The sequence below is a fragment of the Pan paniscus genome, chromosome 8 (genome assembly GCF_029289425.2).
Source record: "Pan paniscus chromosome 8, NHGRI_mPanPan1-v2.0_pri, whole genome shotgun sequence".
NCBI classification, from domain to species: Eukaryota; Metazoa; Chordata; class Mammalia; order Primates; family Hominidae; genus Pan; species Pan paniscus.
The window spans coordinates 18,237,557-18,255,876 of NC_073257.2; the positions used below are offsets into that span (position 1 = coordinate 18,237,557).

The following is an 18,320-nucleotide window of genomic DNA, read 5'->3' on the forward strand; positions in this document are numbered from 1 at the left end:
CAAATACTTACCATTGTGTTATAATTGTCTACAGTATTCAGTACAATAACATATAGCATGGGTTTGTAGCCAGGAGTAATGGGCTATGGCTTATGGTGTAAGTATGTAGTAGGTTATGCTTCTAGGTTTCAGTGATGTTCACTCAAGGACCAAATTGCCTAATGAGGCATCTCTCTCATAAGGTGTCCCTACAGTTAAATGATGTTTGCATGACTATTTATCATGGGCAAGGATAAACCTGAATTTATTGATGGTCACCTTAGCTCTCTGTGCATGTGTTATAAATTTCTAGAGATGCTTTCCTAGGGGGTAACAGCCACACCTACTATATGGATTAAAACAAGGGCAAAATTTCGAAAATGTCGCATTTGGGCCAGACAAATAAACTGTTCTTGCAGCAGCACCTGGGGAATGAAACGCTGAGAAGGGAGAAGGCGCCCGAAGGCGACCACGTGGGCCACAGCCACAGCACGCTAGGTCAGCCGAGAGAGCGTCTCCCGCCTCTTCCCAAAGGCATCTTCCGCATCCTGTTAAGGGTCGGCAACGCGAGACACCACGCGCTCGTTGGGATCGGCCGCCCAATCAGGAGCGAGCTGTGGCCTTACGCCTGCGCAGAGGGGAGACGCGAGCGCCGCGTGGACGCTGATCTCGGTCCGCGCCTGCGCCTTGGTTTCTTCCCGGCGATTGGTTCCCATCTCTGAGGGGGACGCCTCACTTCAGTTTTCACTTTCTTTTTTTGCCCCCCCCCCTCCCCTTTTCTTTTCCTTTGGCCGCGAGGTTTTGCTTCCGGTTGCTAGCGCCGGTCAGAGAGAAAGTCGACATGTTCTCGCAGGCTGCCGGGCGTCCCGGGGTTGCCTCTTGCCTGTGACCCTGACGGGAGACAGAGCGCGGGCGGCCGCGGCGTCCCTGTCAGCGCCCGCGGCGAGGACCCCGGGGCTGGGGCGGACGGCGTGCCCCTGAGGGGGCTCCCCGCGGGAGCGCGGAGCCGGCGACTGGTGCTTCCCACGTGCGCCGGTGTCGCGAGGGCCCGGGAGGACGCACAGCACGGCCGGGAGAAGCATGGGAAGGAGGCCGAGCCGGGATCTCAGGTCCTCGGGGGCGGCGGCCACGCCAAGGACGGGTAAGTCCCTCCTCGGCCTGGGCGCCCGGGAACCCTGTGAGGAGGAGGACGGCGGGTCCCCGAGGCTGAGCGCTCGGGCAGCTGCCGGGGCTTGGCTGCGAGGGTCGACGCGTTCTCCTTGCCTTTTGCCGCGCTCCGGGTGAGGGGGTGGGAGGGGTCGGCGCCTTCTAGATCACTCAACCTTCTGTCCTGCGCTACAACCTGTGGCCGCGCTCGGTGTCGCCGGCAGGGAGATCCTAACCGTGTCATCTTGCCCCTTTTTGAGGCGTTTCGTTTGCGTCGCCTGTCAGGGGACAGCTGCGTCCTCAGGGATATGATGATAAGTTCTTGGCTGAAGTTTCCGTCTTCGGGTTTGCACCGGCTGGGAAATCATTTCCTGCGGGTTCTGTGTGAAGCCTGCTGCTACTCGAGACTTCATGGCAATGCGCCACCTTTTCTTTTTAGGGTAAAACAGGTCTCTCCGAAGGGAGGGTCATTTTAGCAGCAAACGCAAGCCGCGTTAGGATAACTTGGTGCGAGCAACACAGAAGTTTGTCTGAAGGCGGCGCCAAGCAGCGTTTCGTGGGAGAACTGGGTTGATGACTGAAATTTTGAGGAAGATTACTTTGGGAATTCTCAAGTTCCTCTTAGTCGCTTCTTGTCTATTTGAAATCTGTAACTTTAAACAAACCACGCTTACTCCTCCTTATTCTCCCTGTAAGGTAAAATTAGAATAGAAAAGTTTATGAAAGTGTATCCAAAACTTAAATATGTGGCATACAAGTGTATGGTATTATTGGAATAGCATTCGCGATCCTAGAGTCTACAGTGTTCCCTGAATAAAACTAGGGGTGAGCCTGGCGGTAATCCTGCCTAGGAGGTTTATAGCAAAGCAGTGTCCCCTAACGGTGCAAGAATACCCTTCTGTCGAAAAACTGCCTTATAGGAATGGCTGACTCTATGCAGTATGTCCTGTACTGTACATCAATAAATAACTAAGCCAGGCCAGAAAAAGGGTGACAAAAGGTCCACAATTATGTTAAGGAAGACCAAGACGGTATATTTGAAATTTTGTGTATACAGAACATTTGCCCAAATGTAACTAATTTTCTTTAAAGGGAGATTATAAGCATCTCCTGTGGTCCAAACATAGTTGTTAAAATGGGTTAAAATCGGTGAAGTGCCTAAGAACTTGACTGAGACATGGTGTTTGTTAAATACAGTATACTATCTATTCAGTAAAAATAGATCAATATGGCATGTATTTATCAAGTGAATTTCATTCTTCTGTTGGTAGACATTCAAGTTATTTTCAAGATATCCCTATAACTGACAATACTGCAGTGATTATCTCTTGCTGTTATAAACAGTGCTTCAGGTGGTCATGATAGTATTTCTGTAGAATTGCCTCCTTATGAGAGTGCTGGATAATAATGTTCCTAAATTGCCCTGAAATGATTGTACCTTTTTATGTTCACTCGCTCAAAAGATGTGTTTTTATCTCCATGCTAGCCAGCACTGGATGATAATGGTATTTTTAAAATATCTTAGCCACCTAGTAATTGAAAGTAACACTCTGTTTTAATTTTTATCTTCCTTAGTGAATACAAAAGTTAAATCTTTTTAGGCAGGTCATATCATTTGCTGATGTTTTTATTGGGTCTGAGCTCTCTTTTCTTTCGCCCATGTAACTATTACCATAGCATTTTAATTATCATAGTTTTATAATATATTTTGGTACTTTCTTTTGAAAAAGAGCTTTAGGTTTTTCTTTTGCATTTTTTTCTTCCAGAAGAAATTAAAACTATCTTTTTAAGTCCTATAGAAAATCTTGGGATATTGTTTGTGATGGTGTTGAATATATAATCTGAGAAGAGACATTTATTTGAGTTTTTCATTCTAAGAGAATATGTACATCTCCCTTTTCTTTAAAAATTTTTTATTGTGAAATATGTCATTAATATGTACTGACAAAGCGTATCTGTGTAATAAATATGCTTTTTGTCAGTACATGTTAATGGTATATTTCATAACAAAAATTAATAAAAGCTTTAGAAACTTTAGTTAGTTTGGAAACCTTTTGTGTGTTTCTACCCCAGGAGGAATGCGTTCCCTGCCCCCCATTACCATGGCCATTATTAATTTTGTGTTAATTATTCCCTTGCCTTTTTAAACAGTTTTATCACCTATATAGATATCCTTAACTAGCATTGTTTACTCTTACCTGTTTTTGAACTTTATTTAAATAAAGTCATATTCTATATTCTATGAGTTACTTTTGTTAAACATTGTTTCTGAGATTCACTCATGTTAAAGCACGTGCCTATAGTTTAGCAACTTAGAAACTTTATTCCCAGGACCCCTCTACACTTTTTAAGAACCATTGAGGCATCCAGGCACGGTGGCTCACGCCTGTAATCCCAGCACTTTGGGAGGCCAAGGCAGGTGGATCACTTGAGGTCAGGAGTTAGGGACCAGCCTGGCCAACATGGCGAAACACCATCTCTACTAAAAATACAAAAATTAGCCGGGTGTGGTGGCAGGTGCAGGTAGTCCCAGCTACTCGGGAGGCCGAGACAAGAGAATCACTTGAACCTGGGAGACAGGTTGCAGTGAGCCAACGTTGTGTCACTCTACGGCAGCCTGGGTGACAGAGTGAGACTCCGTCTCAAAAGACCGCTGAAGATCCCAAAGATCTTTTGTTTATTGGGTTATATCAATTGATAATTACCGTATTAGATATTAAAACTGATAAATTTGAAATGTATGTTTATTGGTACCTTTAAATATAATAACCCATTACATCTTAACATATTTTATCCCCCCAAAATTAGTGACAAGAATGGGATTTTTGTACATTTTTGCAAATACGCTGAATGTCTCCTTCAATGACTAGAGTCTCATCTGCTTTTGTATTCATTGTGTTGCCATGTATTATTTTGGTTGAAGTGCATGAAGAAAATCCAGCCTCATTCAGCTGAGTAGTTAGAAAAGAGATGAATATTTTAATAATCTTTTCAGATGATTATGTTCTTTTTTGATACTCATCAAAACCTAACAGTTTTGTGTTTTTGTTTCTGTTTTGTTTTTTAGGACAGTGTCTTGCTCTGTCGCCCAGGCTAGAGTGCAGTGATGTGATCATAGCTCACTACAGCCTCCAAGCTCCTGGGTTCAAACAATCCTGCCTCAGCCTCCTGAGTAACTAGGGCTACAGGCACACACCACCAGGCCCAGCTAATTTTTAATTTTTTTTTTTTTTTTTTTTTTTTTTTGTAGAGGCAGTCTTGCTATGTTGCCCAAGCTAATCTCGAACTGCTGGCCTCTAGCAGTCCCCTTGCCTTGCCTCTCAAAGCACTGGGACTATAACATCCAGCCCCTAACAATTTGTTAAATGTTAGCTGCAGTGTAGAATTGCAAATCATATGAATGAACTTCTCATGCTCTGACATTAACATTGGCCTACCATGCACTTTCAAGGGCTCTTTTACCTACACACGTGTCATTTGGAAAATATTGGTTCACTGAATTATGCAGCTCTTTCACATGATGACACATTTCATTATATAATTTCAGAAAATTGGTTGGGTGCGTGGGCTCATGCGTGTGATCCTAGCACTTTGGGAAGTTGAGCTGGGAGGATTGCTTCAGCCAGGTTTGAGACCAGCCTGGGCGACATAGTGAGACCCCATCTTTACAAAAAAAAAAAAAATTAGTGGAGCGTGGTAGCACACACCTGTGTTCCCAGCTACTTGGGATGCTGAGGTGGGAGGATTGCTTGAGCCCAGAAGGTTGATATTGCAGTGAGCCATCATCATGCCACTGCACTCCTTCCTGAGTGACAGAGCAAGACCCTGTCTCCTTTAAAAAGTACAGTCTTTGGAATGGCTTTTATTGAAGATCTATTGATGATGAACACTCAGTTTTTGTTCACCTGAAAATGTCTTTATTTTGCAGCCATTCTTGAACGATGTTTTTGCTGAATACAAAAGTTGGCAATTGTTTTCTTTTAACATGCTGAAGCTCTTATTCCTCTGTCTTTTGGCTTCCATTATTGCTATTGAAAAGTCACCTATCAGTCTATCAATTCATTTTGTTCTGACTGTTTTTTGTGGGTTCTTTTGTTGTTTGTTTTGATCTTTAGCTTTTTGCTGTTTTGCTGTTAACTTGTATGTATTGGCCGGGTGCGGTGGCTCACACCTGTAATCCCAGCACTTTGGGAGGCCGAGGTGGGCGGATCACGAGGTCAGGAGTTCAAGACCAGCCTGACCAATATGGTGAAACTCTGTCTCTACTAAAAATACAAAAATTATCCCGGCATGGGGGTGTGCGCCTGTAGTCCCAGCTACTCGGGAGGCTGAGGCAGAAGAATTGCTTGAACTCGGGAGGCGGAGGTTGCAGTGAGCAGAGATCATGCCACTGCACTCCAGCCTGGGTGACAGAGCAAGACTCCATCTCAAAAAAACAAACAAACAAGCATGTATGTATCTTGCTTGGGATTGTCTTCTTAAATCTGTAAGTTGGAGATGTTTTTAAATGTGTTTATTCATAATTTATTAAATGTGATTTCCATTCGTGTTATTTATCTTAATGTATAAATAATTTTTTAAATTATCTACATAGTAAATATTCTCTTCTGGTCTTTTACTCTTCTTTCACTTTGTTTCCCACAGCTTCCCCAACAGACATACATTGCCAAACTTGTGGATTTTTGATAATTTTTGATAAGTTAAAAGTAGAACAGGAAATCTCTGGAACTAGTCTTTTGGAAGAGGGGGTAGAGTTTTTGACTACTCTTTTCATTTTCTTCATCATTATTGGTTTATTTAAATGTTTCTTCCATTTAGACCAATGTTGGTAAATTATATTTTTATAGTTTTCAGATTTATTGATATAAATTATACATGGTGATTTATAATTTTAGAAATATCTTCCTTGTATTTGTGGTTGTATCGTCTTTGCTTTCAATATTTAATTTTTTCCTTTTTACTTATTTATATTTGCTAAAAGATTACCTATTTTATTATTACTCTACAAATAACCAGCTTTTGCTTTTATTGCTTGGCTTAGTTGGCTTTTTTAATTTGCTTTTTAAAATTACTGTTTTTATCATAAGAAATGTATCTGGAGTGTACTTTGTTTTCTCCTAGTAAGATTTTAATTACATTTAATTGGAGAACTAAATCCCTTGCTAATATTTTGTATAAAGATTCACTACCCTCCTTGGCATGGTGAAATAGACCCTGTTTAGAACCTTTCATGTACACCTGCTCCCTCATTAGGAGAAAGAATATCCAAGATCCCAATGCCTGAGGTTTGTCCAGTTGGGGTACCTACTTTACCCTTGTGCATATCCCCTATTTATCTGTGCCCAGGACATTTTGCGTGGGCTACATGTAGAGGTGGTGGCCATACATAGTTATCTTTATTCTGGCATAAATCAGATGTCACGTTCTCTTTTGCCATATGTAATAATCAAGAGTACCCAAAAGTGGGTCTTGAAATATAATTGTTTCTGAGAGGAATTTATTCTCAGGATTTTTTTGTAAGAGGGACAAAACTACTTAACAGTGTGTATCCTTGCAATAAGTATATTAATGAATATGATACAACCATTTTATACAGGCAAAAGATGGTTTAATGCCAAAGCACAAACTCATAAACCCAGTTGATGAGGAGCCAGAACAATGGTCATTACTGTATAGAGATGTTTTAAAAAGTCACCATATAAGCTTTGAAATAATTCTAATGAAAATTATATGATCTTGAGGCTGGGCGCGGTGGCTTACACCTGTAATCCCAGCACTTTGGGAGGCCGAGGTGGGTGGATCACAAGGTCAGGAGATCGAGACCATCCTGGCCAACATGGTGAAACCCTGTCACTACTAAAATACAAAAAATTAGCTGGGCATGATGGTGCATGCCTGTAGTCCCAGCTTCTTGGGAGGCTGAGGCGGGGGAATTGCTTGAACCTGGGAGGCAGAGATTGCAGCGAGCCGAGATCACGCCACTGCACTCCAGCCTGACGACAGAGTGAGACTCCGTCTCAAAAAAAAAAAAAAAAGAAAATTATATGATCTTGAATATAAAAAGTATGGTCTCTAAACAATTTGTTGTTGTTTTTACATAATGTAGGAGGAAAAAAATTGTGGTGTTTATAAGCATCAGCCTGATTACCAAAAATACTTTTTGTGGTAGACTGGATTTTGAGAATGCTAAAACAATCTTCAAAAATTGAATATTAAATCCAGAAATAAGCAAGCCACAGCTAAATGAAAAAGTCATAGTACATAGGTGTAATACACTTTACTCAAGGGGTGTAATTCCAAAAAAAAAGTTTTTAAAAAAGGTAATTTCTCTCCTACTGGATATACTAAATACCTTAGTGAATTTTTTATTTTGAATAGCTCTTTGTTAATCAACATAATTGTTTATGAATTTAACTTGCTTTATAAGTTCAAATTATCCTGTATGCTATACAACACACTAATGGTAATGATGAATAAGATCTACTAATTAGGCTTTCTTCTGGGCAATGCATGTGGGTATCTTAGATTGCTTAGTTAAAACATAATGAGTAAAGATGTCCTTAGATCAGGCCAAACACTTCATCTTCCCCCTGCACCTCCATTTGATTAAATTTTTCGTGAATTTTATTAGGGCTGCATGACTTATTGGGAAAGGACCTCATCCCTACCCCAGGCATTGGTATCAATTTTCCTGAAGATATGTGAAGTATTAAAAAACCATATTCAGGCCTGGCATGGTGGCTCACGCCTGTAATCTGAGCACTTAGGGAGACAGAGGCGGGCTGATCAGTTGAGGTCAGGAGTTTGAGACCAGCCAGGTTAACATGGTGAAACGCCTTTACTAAAAATACAAAAGTTAGCTAGGCGTGGTGGCCCATGCCTGTAATTCCAGCTACTCAGAAGGCTGAGGCAGGGGAATCGCTTGAAACCAGGAGGCAGAGGTTGCAGTGAGCCCAGATTGTGCCACTGCACTCTGTCTCAAAAAAAAAAAAAAAAAAAAGCCATATTCATTATGACTTTTTAATTTTGTGACATGTATAAATACATTTTTTATTATCTACATAGTAAATTTAAAAAGCTGCATCAAACTGTAGCCGGTGAGGCTGCATAAATGACGTGGGATGAAGAGTTATAATAACTTGAGATCACTGTAGTGAAAAGAACGTGTATTTTAGATTAGACCTGAGATTGATAGATATCCTTACTAGGGGCTTGCGGGCAGGACACTTAAAGAAATTGGAGCTTGGAGTGAGCTTTGTAAAATAATACTAAAACCATCCTCTAGTGGGGTTACTGTGTGACGTCCAAGAACTCGGGGGCAGTTGGCTTGCTGTCCTGTGCTCCATTCTGACGACTGAGCCCGCCCAGGTCTGCAGGGTCCTGGGGTCCTGCGGGTTCTGTAGGGTTCCCTGGTGTGTGGAGTCCCCACCCGCTACAAGCTCCGTTGGGTCTACGGAGTGTGCGGGGATCTCCCAGCCCTGTTGGCTGTACGGGCTCAGTGGGGTTTGCAGGGATCCCCTCGTTCTGTGGGGTCCGTGGGCGCCGAGTCAGGGCCATGCCCCTGGGCTCCGCTCGCGGAGCCGGCGTCGCCCTTGTTGACTTTCAAAAGGCGCCGCCGGCCCCGTGCCCTACACGTTCTGCACGCCCTGCGCGGAGTTCCCCGCCCTGGCGCACTGGCCTTGGCTGGCAGGAGGGGGCCGGAGGGGCTGCCGGCGGAGCAGAGACACAGCCCCCCTCCCCGACACACCATGAGGTGAGTCGGGGAGGGGCCCAGGTCTCCCACATGCTGTTGTGGGAAGCTCTGACCCCCGCTGTGCCTGGGGTGGGCTCACCCACGGAGGTGACTGTTAATACAGCGCTGAGTGCGAAGGAGACCCGAGAAAATGGGCCTATTCTGTCTAGTAACGTTTTACCTTTTGGTGAGGGTGTGGGGAGAGAAGCTTTGGCAGGGTCAGTGAGGCCCCGCAGCAGATCCCTGGTGATGAAAGACACTTTTGTATGGTACCCGAAGGCTTAACTTCACTCCTGATTGTGAGTGGATTGTGTGTGGTAGTGGTGGAGCCCTTGCAGAACCACCAGAGAGACGGTGCTAGTTGTGTGTGTGCCTATGTAAACCTACAATAGCTAAGGTCATCTTTTGAAATGTAGAACAGGGATTGCACATTGACTTTCCGCTTCAAGTATTTGCAGGTTATTACCTTAGTTTTTACTCCCTTTGTGCGTGGCGTGATTATCTTGGTTTAAACTTGTACGTGGCAAAAAAATTTTTAATGAATGTTTAAGTTTCTGTGAAAATTGTGTATTTCTCAAATTGTATTTTCTGGATTTTAATAGGGTCACTTTGTTTTCTGGGTCTCTGTTTTGACTTATGGGAAATGCTATTTGTTTTCTCTACATTTTCTTCCATTAAAAAAAAACCTGTAACTTCAGGAGTTCAAGACCAACCTGGGCAACCTCATTCCTGGAGGAGGGGGGAACCCCCACAAAACCACAACTATAACTGGCTGCTACTTAGGACTATAGGAGATCTTTTTTCCAAAGTGGAAATAGCTTTATTTCACCCAGATTATGTTTATTTAAAATTCCAGATAATATATAAGGCTGTAAAAAGTAAAGCAAAAACTACCTGTACTTGTCCCATCCAAAGATAACTTCATAGAATATTTGATTATCTACTGTGGTGCTAGGAGCTCTGTTGGACACTGGGGACTTTGGTGAACAGACACTGCCTGCCTCTATAAACCTTACATTCTGCTGGGGAAAATAGACCTCTCCCAACCCACCAAAAAGTAAATTTATAATAATTCCATGTTCTAATGCTGTAAAGAAAACACTTGCAGCGGGGTAATCAGAGGTTTATCTGAGTGGATGACTTAAATAGATGTCACTAAAGGAACAGAAAGAGCTCAACCATGGGAGGAATGGGGAGAAAAAAAAAAGAATTCTGGTCAGAAATAACAGCATGCACAAAGGCCTTAAAAGAGGAAAAAGCTATAAAAAGAAAAATCCATGTAGCTGCCACTCAGTAGTAAGTCAGGGAAAAGTAGAGCAAGATGAGGTGTAGGAAATTGGCAGGGACCAAATTTTACTTGTCCATGGCCAGGAGGGTGTGTTTTGTGTTCTGAGGGCAGTGAGAGGGTACTGAGGGGCTTTAATTAGAAATAAAGTGATCTGGAAAACTAATTGATTAATTTGTTAAGTAAATATTTATTGAAACCCTACTGTATAACAGGCACTGTTCTGAGCACTGGCATACAACATTGAAAAGGACAAAGCCCTGTATTCATGAAACTAATCTAGTGGTTGGAGGACAATCAGATAAACAAGAAAAAATACCAGATATTGATAAGTGTGCAGAAGATGACCATTGTTTAAATTGTGGTTTATATTCTTTAAGATATGGTATATTACACATATACTTCTTTTGGAACTTTCTTTCTCCTTAATAATTTATGGTAGGACATTTTTCACTGTTACTAAATAGTTTCCTTTGGGGGCATCTTAATTTGTTTTTGGATTAAGTATGGTAAAAAATAGCATGCATAAATGAAGAAATACTGTGCAGCAACAAAAATTTGCATGTTACAAAGCATCTGGTGAACGTTATATAGTAACTTCCTTTTGACAGTCTGACATGTGGCTCTCCTACCCCCATCCTAGACCCCAGCTGCCCCTTTGTGGTTTTTTATTTTGACCTATTAGTATGGTTAAATTTATGGATTTACTATTTATTGAACCATTTTTGCATCTTGGAATGAGCCCTAATTGATCTGTTATTATTTTAATGTCCTGATGGATTTACTTTGCCAATGCATATATTTAGGATTTTTATATCAATATTCATAAGAGATCAGTCTATAGTTGTTGTTTTTTAATGTGTTTTGTCTAGTTTTGGTATTCGCATCTGATTGCTTTGTAAAAACAATTGAGAAGTTTCATTTCTTTTTCTGAGTTTCAGAACAGATTAAATAGCCAAGTATTATTTATTCTTCAGTTACCAAATTCATATTTACTAAACACTATGTGCTAGGAATTGGACTGGATGCTGAGTAGTCAGTAGTAAACAAAACAGATATGGTTCCTGCCATGATATTGCTTGGCTCATTAAGGAAAATGACATTAATGAAGAAACTACACATATGTAATTATAAATCATGCAAGAAAAGGACAGGATGCTTTGAGAGAATATCATTGAAGATCTTTAGATTGTGCTTTTTATGCATTTGAGTAAATGACTATTGAGTACATACATATACACTAATAGCTAATTATTTAAATTAGTATGTGTTGATTTGGTGTGTAATTAGGGCTGTGGTGGGTGCATTAGTAAAATGAGGTCTTCATAATTACACAAAATATAAAATAATGGCAATAGTAGCTACCATTGTAGGAGGTAGCTGCATCATTTTTTAATTGTAGAAATTAAGACAGGTTAAGTAGACACTTTTAGTCTAACATGTTCAATTGTATACACTCTTTGGAAGTCTCTCTTAAGATTATAGTAAAAGAATAAGGATATAAATCCACAAAGATCAAGAGGAGGTGAGAGGAAGATATAGCTGAAATCAGTATTTGGGAAACTAGAAAGAAGATGGGCAAGTAATAAATGATTTCATGAATTAGAGAATGCTGAAAGCTGAAGAGAGGTAACCCAACAAGGAGCAAGCAGATTCTTTCCACAGAATCTGGAAAAGTTTTAGGAATTGGGGGTATCAAGTACAGTACTTCTGAAGTCAAGAATTACAGGATGGGGTGGGAATAGAAGGGTTGGTTGATGGTCTTTATCATTTTGATACCCTGGAACCCCTTCTCCACTCCCGCACACCCAGACAACTACTCTCTCCTCTACCTTGACAGAAGACTGAAGGTTTATACCCAGGAGACATTAACTAGGAGGCTCCAGATGGCTAAGGTGGGGGTGAAGCACCTAAACGAAAATGAGGATTGAGTGAAAGTCACGTCAACATGCTGAACCTAGAGCGGTTGTCTTTTTTTGATTGGCTTCCAAACTATCAGGCTTACGTGCCCCTCAACAAAATAACGGATTCTTAGCTGGGGAAACTTACCAGCCCATGGCAAAGTATTTAACAGATATGAACTATGGAAATTCACCCGATTGAACAGTTGGATCCATCAGATCACCTGGAGAGTACAGCCGCTGGTCAGGAAGCATTGTTCATGTACCACAGCTTCTAGTCAACTTTTATTTCATTTTTTGAGACAGGGTCTCACTCTGTCACCCAGATTGAAGTGCAGTAGTGCCATCATAACTCACTACAGCGTGGAACTCCTGGGCTCAAGCCATCCTCCCACCTCAGCCTCCTGTGTAGCTGGGAATACAGGCGTATGCCCCCACGTCCAGCTGATATTTTTATTTTTTGTAGAGATGGGGTCTCACTATGTTGCCAGGCTGGTCTTCAACTCCTGGGCTTGTGATCTTCCTGCCTTGGCCTCCCAAAGTACTGGGATTACAGGTGTGAGCCACTGGTGCCTGGCCCTAGTCAGCTTTTAAATGCCTCACATTTGAGTATAAATGTACAGCCAAGGGTCGCCTGCCATAGGATGAAAGTCTCTAATGAAAAAGAGACCAAGTAGGAAATAAAAGGAGCTGAGTATAAATAGATTTACTTCAGGGAACAGAAGAAACTTCAACAAATAAAACTAGTATCTTTAAAGAGAAGATATTACATCTGTGAAAGATGAAAAAGTTTATATAAAAAAACTGCTGCGACAGAAGAAATTTCTTAAAAATTTAATACAAGGTTTAGATAATAAAGCTGAAGAATTCTCCCCAAAAAACCAGAAGAGCACAAGAATTAGAAAATAAGAGTGAAATGATAAGAAAATTAGAGGGCCAACCAAGGAGGTTCTTCATCTAATACAGTGGAAGGAAACTATCTGTGTCCCAGAACTGAAGAAGGTGAGTTTCTAGGTTGAAAGGGCCTATTAAGTGCCCTGATCAATAAAACAGAAACAAACAAAAAATAAACAAAACTTCATTGTACCGAATGTATAGTTCCAAAAGGAACAAGACCAGATTGATTTTCTTCCTACTTCTGAAAAGAAGAATGGGGGCAGAGAACGAGGTGCTAGCTCTCAAACTGCATTTTAACAAATTCAGGGAAAAAGGAAACCTTCTTAACTTCAAATTGTATGCAAGTGCTGTTAGGTATCCCCAGTGGGAAGTTCCAACAGTTCTGTGACAAAGATGAAGTTGCGCAGAGGAAGCATATTTCAGGTATCTCCAGCAACTTATTCATATCCAGAATCAGCCCTATCCAAAGAGAGAAGTCTCGTATACCTGGCTAAGACTGAGGAGCCATATGGTATCAAGGAAGGAGAAAGCAGAATGAGAAAGTGTCTGGGTGGGACATTGGGGAGGCAGAGATCTTAGTGCTAATAAAGTACTCCTAGAAATGAGTGCATAACCTTGGAAAGCAAGGGTTGTGTCTCTAAGAGGCAAGCAGAGCTGGCAATAAAGGCCCTCCTGAACCAGATTACATTTGGAGATTAGATAAGGAACAAGGCACCATATTATAAAACAGCAATCCTCTGATTTAGGAACAGAGGGAACCCTAAAGAAACATGACAAGTGCCCTACCCCTCCCTACACCCTGAATCTTCTGATAACAGTCCAGGATAATTCATCTCATTCAGACATGTATAACAAAAATAGTATGTACAGCATCCATACAGTGACTGTCTGGTAGATGGTATTTTTTATGTTTTATGTTGGTTTTTTGTTCTTTTATATTATTTTTATTATTGAAGATATAATTCACATGCCATAAAATTCACCATTTTAAAGTGTACAGTTGACTGGCTTTTAATTTATTCCCAAGGTTGTGCAACGATCACCACTACCAATTGCATTATTGACCCTAGTGCTTTACTTTTCCTTATATTCACTCCATGACCCTATGCAGTTCCTTTCATTAAAGTGACAGAGATATTTCCCTACTCCTTGACTTTGTGTTTGGCTATGTGACTTGCTAAGGTAAAAGTGATACCATATCAGTTTCAAGCCTAAGCCTTAAGAGGCGTTGGGTGTTTTTATTTGTTCTCTTTCTATCTGTGCCATTTCCATGAGAAAAACATGTCTCTGCTAGCTCATTGGTTGAGGGAAGATGAGAGATAGGAGAGTGAGGGCCACCCCAGCTGAGTTAAGCTGAATTCAGTGAACACTGTAGAGATGTGAATGATAAAAAAAGATTGTGTTTGTAAGCCAGTGAACTTTAGGATGGTCTGTTAATAAGCATTAGTTAACCGAACAGTTATATGATTAAAAATAAAAAAAGAGAGAGAAAAACCACAATTTTCTACAGACGATATTTTTCAAAACAATATTACCAGAAAATAAATCACAAGTGGTCAAGCTACTGCCTGTGGTCTTGCCTATTTTTGTAAATAAAGTTATATGGGGACATGGTCATTCCCATTTATGCATTTTCTATGGCTGTTTTTATGCTCTACCGGTAGAGATGAGTAGTTGTGACAGAGACCGTGTGGTTCATAATCCTAAAGTATTTATTTTCTGACCCTTTATGAAAAAGTTTGCTGACCTTTTGAAGTAGATGGAAAATGTGACCTAAGGTTTTAATACAAATTTTAAAATAAATTTATATACCACATCATACCCATTAAGATAGCTGTAATCAAAAAGACAGATAATAACAAGTGTTGGTAATGCTGTGGAAAAATTGGAACCTTCTGTATACTGCTGGTGGGAATATAAAATGATGCAGCCACTTTGAAATCAGCCTGGCAGTTTCTCAGATGAGCAGACACAGATTTACTGGAAGAGCAAGCCGTTCTACTCTAAGTTATATACGTAAGAGAAATGAAAACATGTTCACATAAAAACTTATACATGAATGCTCATAGCATCATTATTCATAATAGCCAAAATGTAGAAACAACCCAAATGTGCATCAGTTGATGGATAAACAAAATGTAGTATATCCACAAAGTGGAATATTATTTGGCATAAAAAGGTATGAAATATTGATATATGCTTTAACATGGATGAACTTCAAAAACAGGCTAAGTGAAAGAAGCCAATCATGAAGGACCGCGTGCTGTATGACTCTGTTTATAGGAAATGGTCTGGAATAGGCAAATCTGTAGAGACCGAAAGTAAATTATGGTTTCCTAGGCCTAGGAACCAGTGAGGGGTGAGGAGGATAGCTAAGGGGTAGAAGGTTTCTTTGGGGATAATGAAAATACTCTAAAATTGATTGTGGTGAAGGTTGCACAATTCTGTGGATATACTAAAAGCAATTGAATTGTACACTTTATGTGGGTGAATTGTATGCCGTATGAATTATATCTCAACATTGTATTAGAAAATAAAATTAATGAAGCATAGAAGTTATGGAGAAATACTGGAAAGAAGAAATACAAGAACTCAAGGAAGAGACAGCCAGACAACAGTAGGATGTGAAATGGGAACCAGCAGAAAAAAAGAAATAGAGAAAAATGATCAAGCCATTTCAGAAGTACACAAGGGAGACTAGACACCATGGCAAAGATCATAAAAGTAGAAATGAAATTTTATGGTAAGTATATTTTACCACAATTTTGATAATGCAAAGAAGGAAAACAGAAGATAGACAGGAGAAAAATGAGTAAAACAGGTACACATTTATTTTTATTGATGCGTAATAGATGTACACAGTTTTAGGATACATGTGATAATACAGTCATATAATTTGTAAAGATCAAGTCAGTGTGGTTGGGTCATCTGTTACCTTAAATATTTCTCTTTTCTTTGTGCTAGAACCACTCAAATTCTATTCATTTTGAAATATATAATAGATTGTAAACTACAGTCAACCTACTGATCTAACACTAGGTCTTCTATCAAACCATATATTTATACCCATTAATCAACTTCTCTTTATTCCTTCCTTCCTCCTACCCTTTCCAGCCTCTGATAACCACCAAATCTACTCTCTATTTTCATGAAATCCACTTTTGTAGCTTCCACATATGAGTGAGAGTATGTGATATTTGTCTCTGTGTGCTTGGCTTATTTCACTTAACATAATGACCTACAGTTGCATCAGTGTTGCTGAAAATAGCAGGATTTTATTCTTTTTTATGGCTGAATAATATTGCATTGTGTATACTACATTTTCTTTATTCATCTGTTGATGGACACTGAGGTTGATTTTATATTTTGGCTGTTGTGAATAGTGTTGCAGTAAATACGGGAGTGCAGATGTCTTTTTGATATGTTGATTTTCTTTCTTTTGGATATATACCCAGTAGTGGAATTGCTGGATCATATGGTAGTTATGTTTTTATTTTTTTGAGAAAGCTCTGTACTCTTTTCCATGGTGGCTGTACTAACTTAAATTTCTACCAGCAGTGTATAAGGGTTCCCCCTTCTCCATATCTTTGCCGGCATTCATTATTGCTTGTCCTTTTAGTAAAAGCCATTTTAACTGGGGCGAGATGATGTCTCGTAGTTTTGATTTGCTTTTCTCTGATAATTCATGATGTTGAGGATTTTTTCATACACCTCTTGGCCATTTTTATGTCTTCTTTTGAAAAGTGTTTATTCAGATCTTTTGCCTGTTTTTTAATTGGATTATTTGTGGGGGTGTGTCTGTGTGTGTGTGTGTGTGTGTGTGTGTGTGTTTGCTTGCTTGCTTCCTTGCTGTTGAGTTGTTTGAGCTCCTTATATATTCTGGTTGTTAATCTTTTGGCGGGTGAGTAGTTTGCAAATATTTTCTCCCATTCTGTGGGTTGTCTCTTTACTTCATTGTTTCCTTTGCTGTGCAGAAGCTTTTTTTTAGCTTGATGTAATCCCATTTGTCTGTTTTTGCTTTGGTTGCCTGTGCCTTTGAGGCCTTAAACAAAAAAAGTTTGGCCAGACTAGTATCCTGGAGTGTTTTCCCAGTGTTTTCTTCTGGTAGTTTCATAGTTTTGGGTCTTAGATGCTTAGATGTAAGTCTTAAATCCATTTTGATTTGAATTTTGTATATGGTAAGATTGTTTTGTTCTTCTGCATGTAGTTATCCAGTTTTCCCACCACCGTTTATCAAAGAGACTGTCCTTTTCCCATTGTATGTTTTAGCTCCTTTGTCGATGATGAGTTGGCTCTATATGGATTTACACCTGGGTTCCCTGTTCTGTTCCATTGGTCTGTGTTTTGTTTTTATGCCAGTGCTGTAGCTTTGTAGTAAATTTTGAAGTCAGGTAGTGTGATGCCTCCAGCTTTGTTGTTTTTGCTCAGTATTGGTTTGGCTATTCAGGATCTTTTGTGGTTCCATATACATTTTAGGATTTGTTTTCTATTTCTGTGAAGAAGAATGTCATTGGAATTTTGATAGGGATTGATTGCACTGAATCTGTAAATTGGCTTTGGGTAGTATTCAACAATATGAATTCTTCCAGTCCCTGAGCATAGAGTATCTTTCTATTTTTTAATGTCCACTTCAATTTCTTTCATCATTGTTTTATAGTTTTTCTTGTATAGATCTTTCACTTCTTTGGCTAAATTGATTCCTAGGTATGTTATATTCTTTGTAGCTATTGTAAATGGGATTGCTTTCTTGATTTCTTTTTCAGATTGTTTGCTGTTGGTGTATACCAACGCTACCGATTTTTTATGTTGATTTTGTATCCTGCAACTTTACTGAATTTGTTTATCAGTTCTAACAATTTTTTTGGTGGAGTCCAGGTTTTTCTAAGTATAAGATCACGTTATCTGTGAACAGGCTTATTTGACTTCTTCTTTTCTGATTTGGATGCCCTCTATTTCTTTCTCTTGCCTAATTGCTCTGCCCAGTACTTCCAGTACTATATTGAATAAAAGTGGTGAAAGTAGGCATCCTTGTCTTGTTCCATATCTTAGAGGAAGGGCTTTCAATTGTTCCTTGTTCAGGATGATGTTTGCTGTTGGTTTGTCATATATGGCCTTTATTACTTGAGATACGTTCCTTCCATACCCAGTTTGATGAGGGTTTTTTTAAATCATAAACAGATGTTAAATCTTATTAAATGCGTTTTCAGCATCTGTTGAAGTAATCATGGTTTTTGTTCTTAGTTCTGTTAATATATCACATTTATTGATTTGCACATGTTGGACCATCCTTGCATCCCTGGGATGAATCCCACTTGATCATGGCAAATATCTTTTTACTGTGTTTTTAAATTTGATTTACTAGTATATTGAGAATTTTTGC

The 18,320-nt window shown here is 39.9% G+C and overlaps 1 protein-coding gene across 8 annotated transcripts in view; it reads left to right on the forward strand.

Annotated features, from left to right (window-relative positions):
* Positions 1-351: 351 nt before the first annotated feature.
* Positions 352-18,320, forward strand: part of TASOR2 (transcription activation suppressor family member 2) — a 79,306-nt gene continuing 61,337 nt past the window's right edge. For 2 of the 8 annotated variants that reach the window (XM_055092381.2, XM_055092382.2), the window contains exon 1: positions 352-1,120. Coding sequence is in view for 2 of the 8 variants with exons in the window: in XM_055092377.3 (XP_054948352.1) it covers positions 8,874-8,878 (5 nt within the window). In the remaining 6 variants the exon portion in view is untranslated. Of the gene's footprint in view, positions 1,121-1,240; positions 8,879-18,320 lie in introns of those variants that run through there. The other 6 variants (XM_055092380.1, XM_014346352.4, XM_055092379.2 and 3 more) reach the window with 5 other exon arrangements.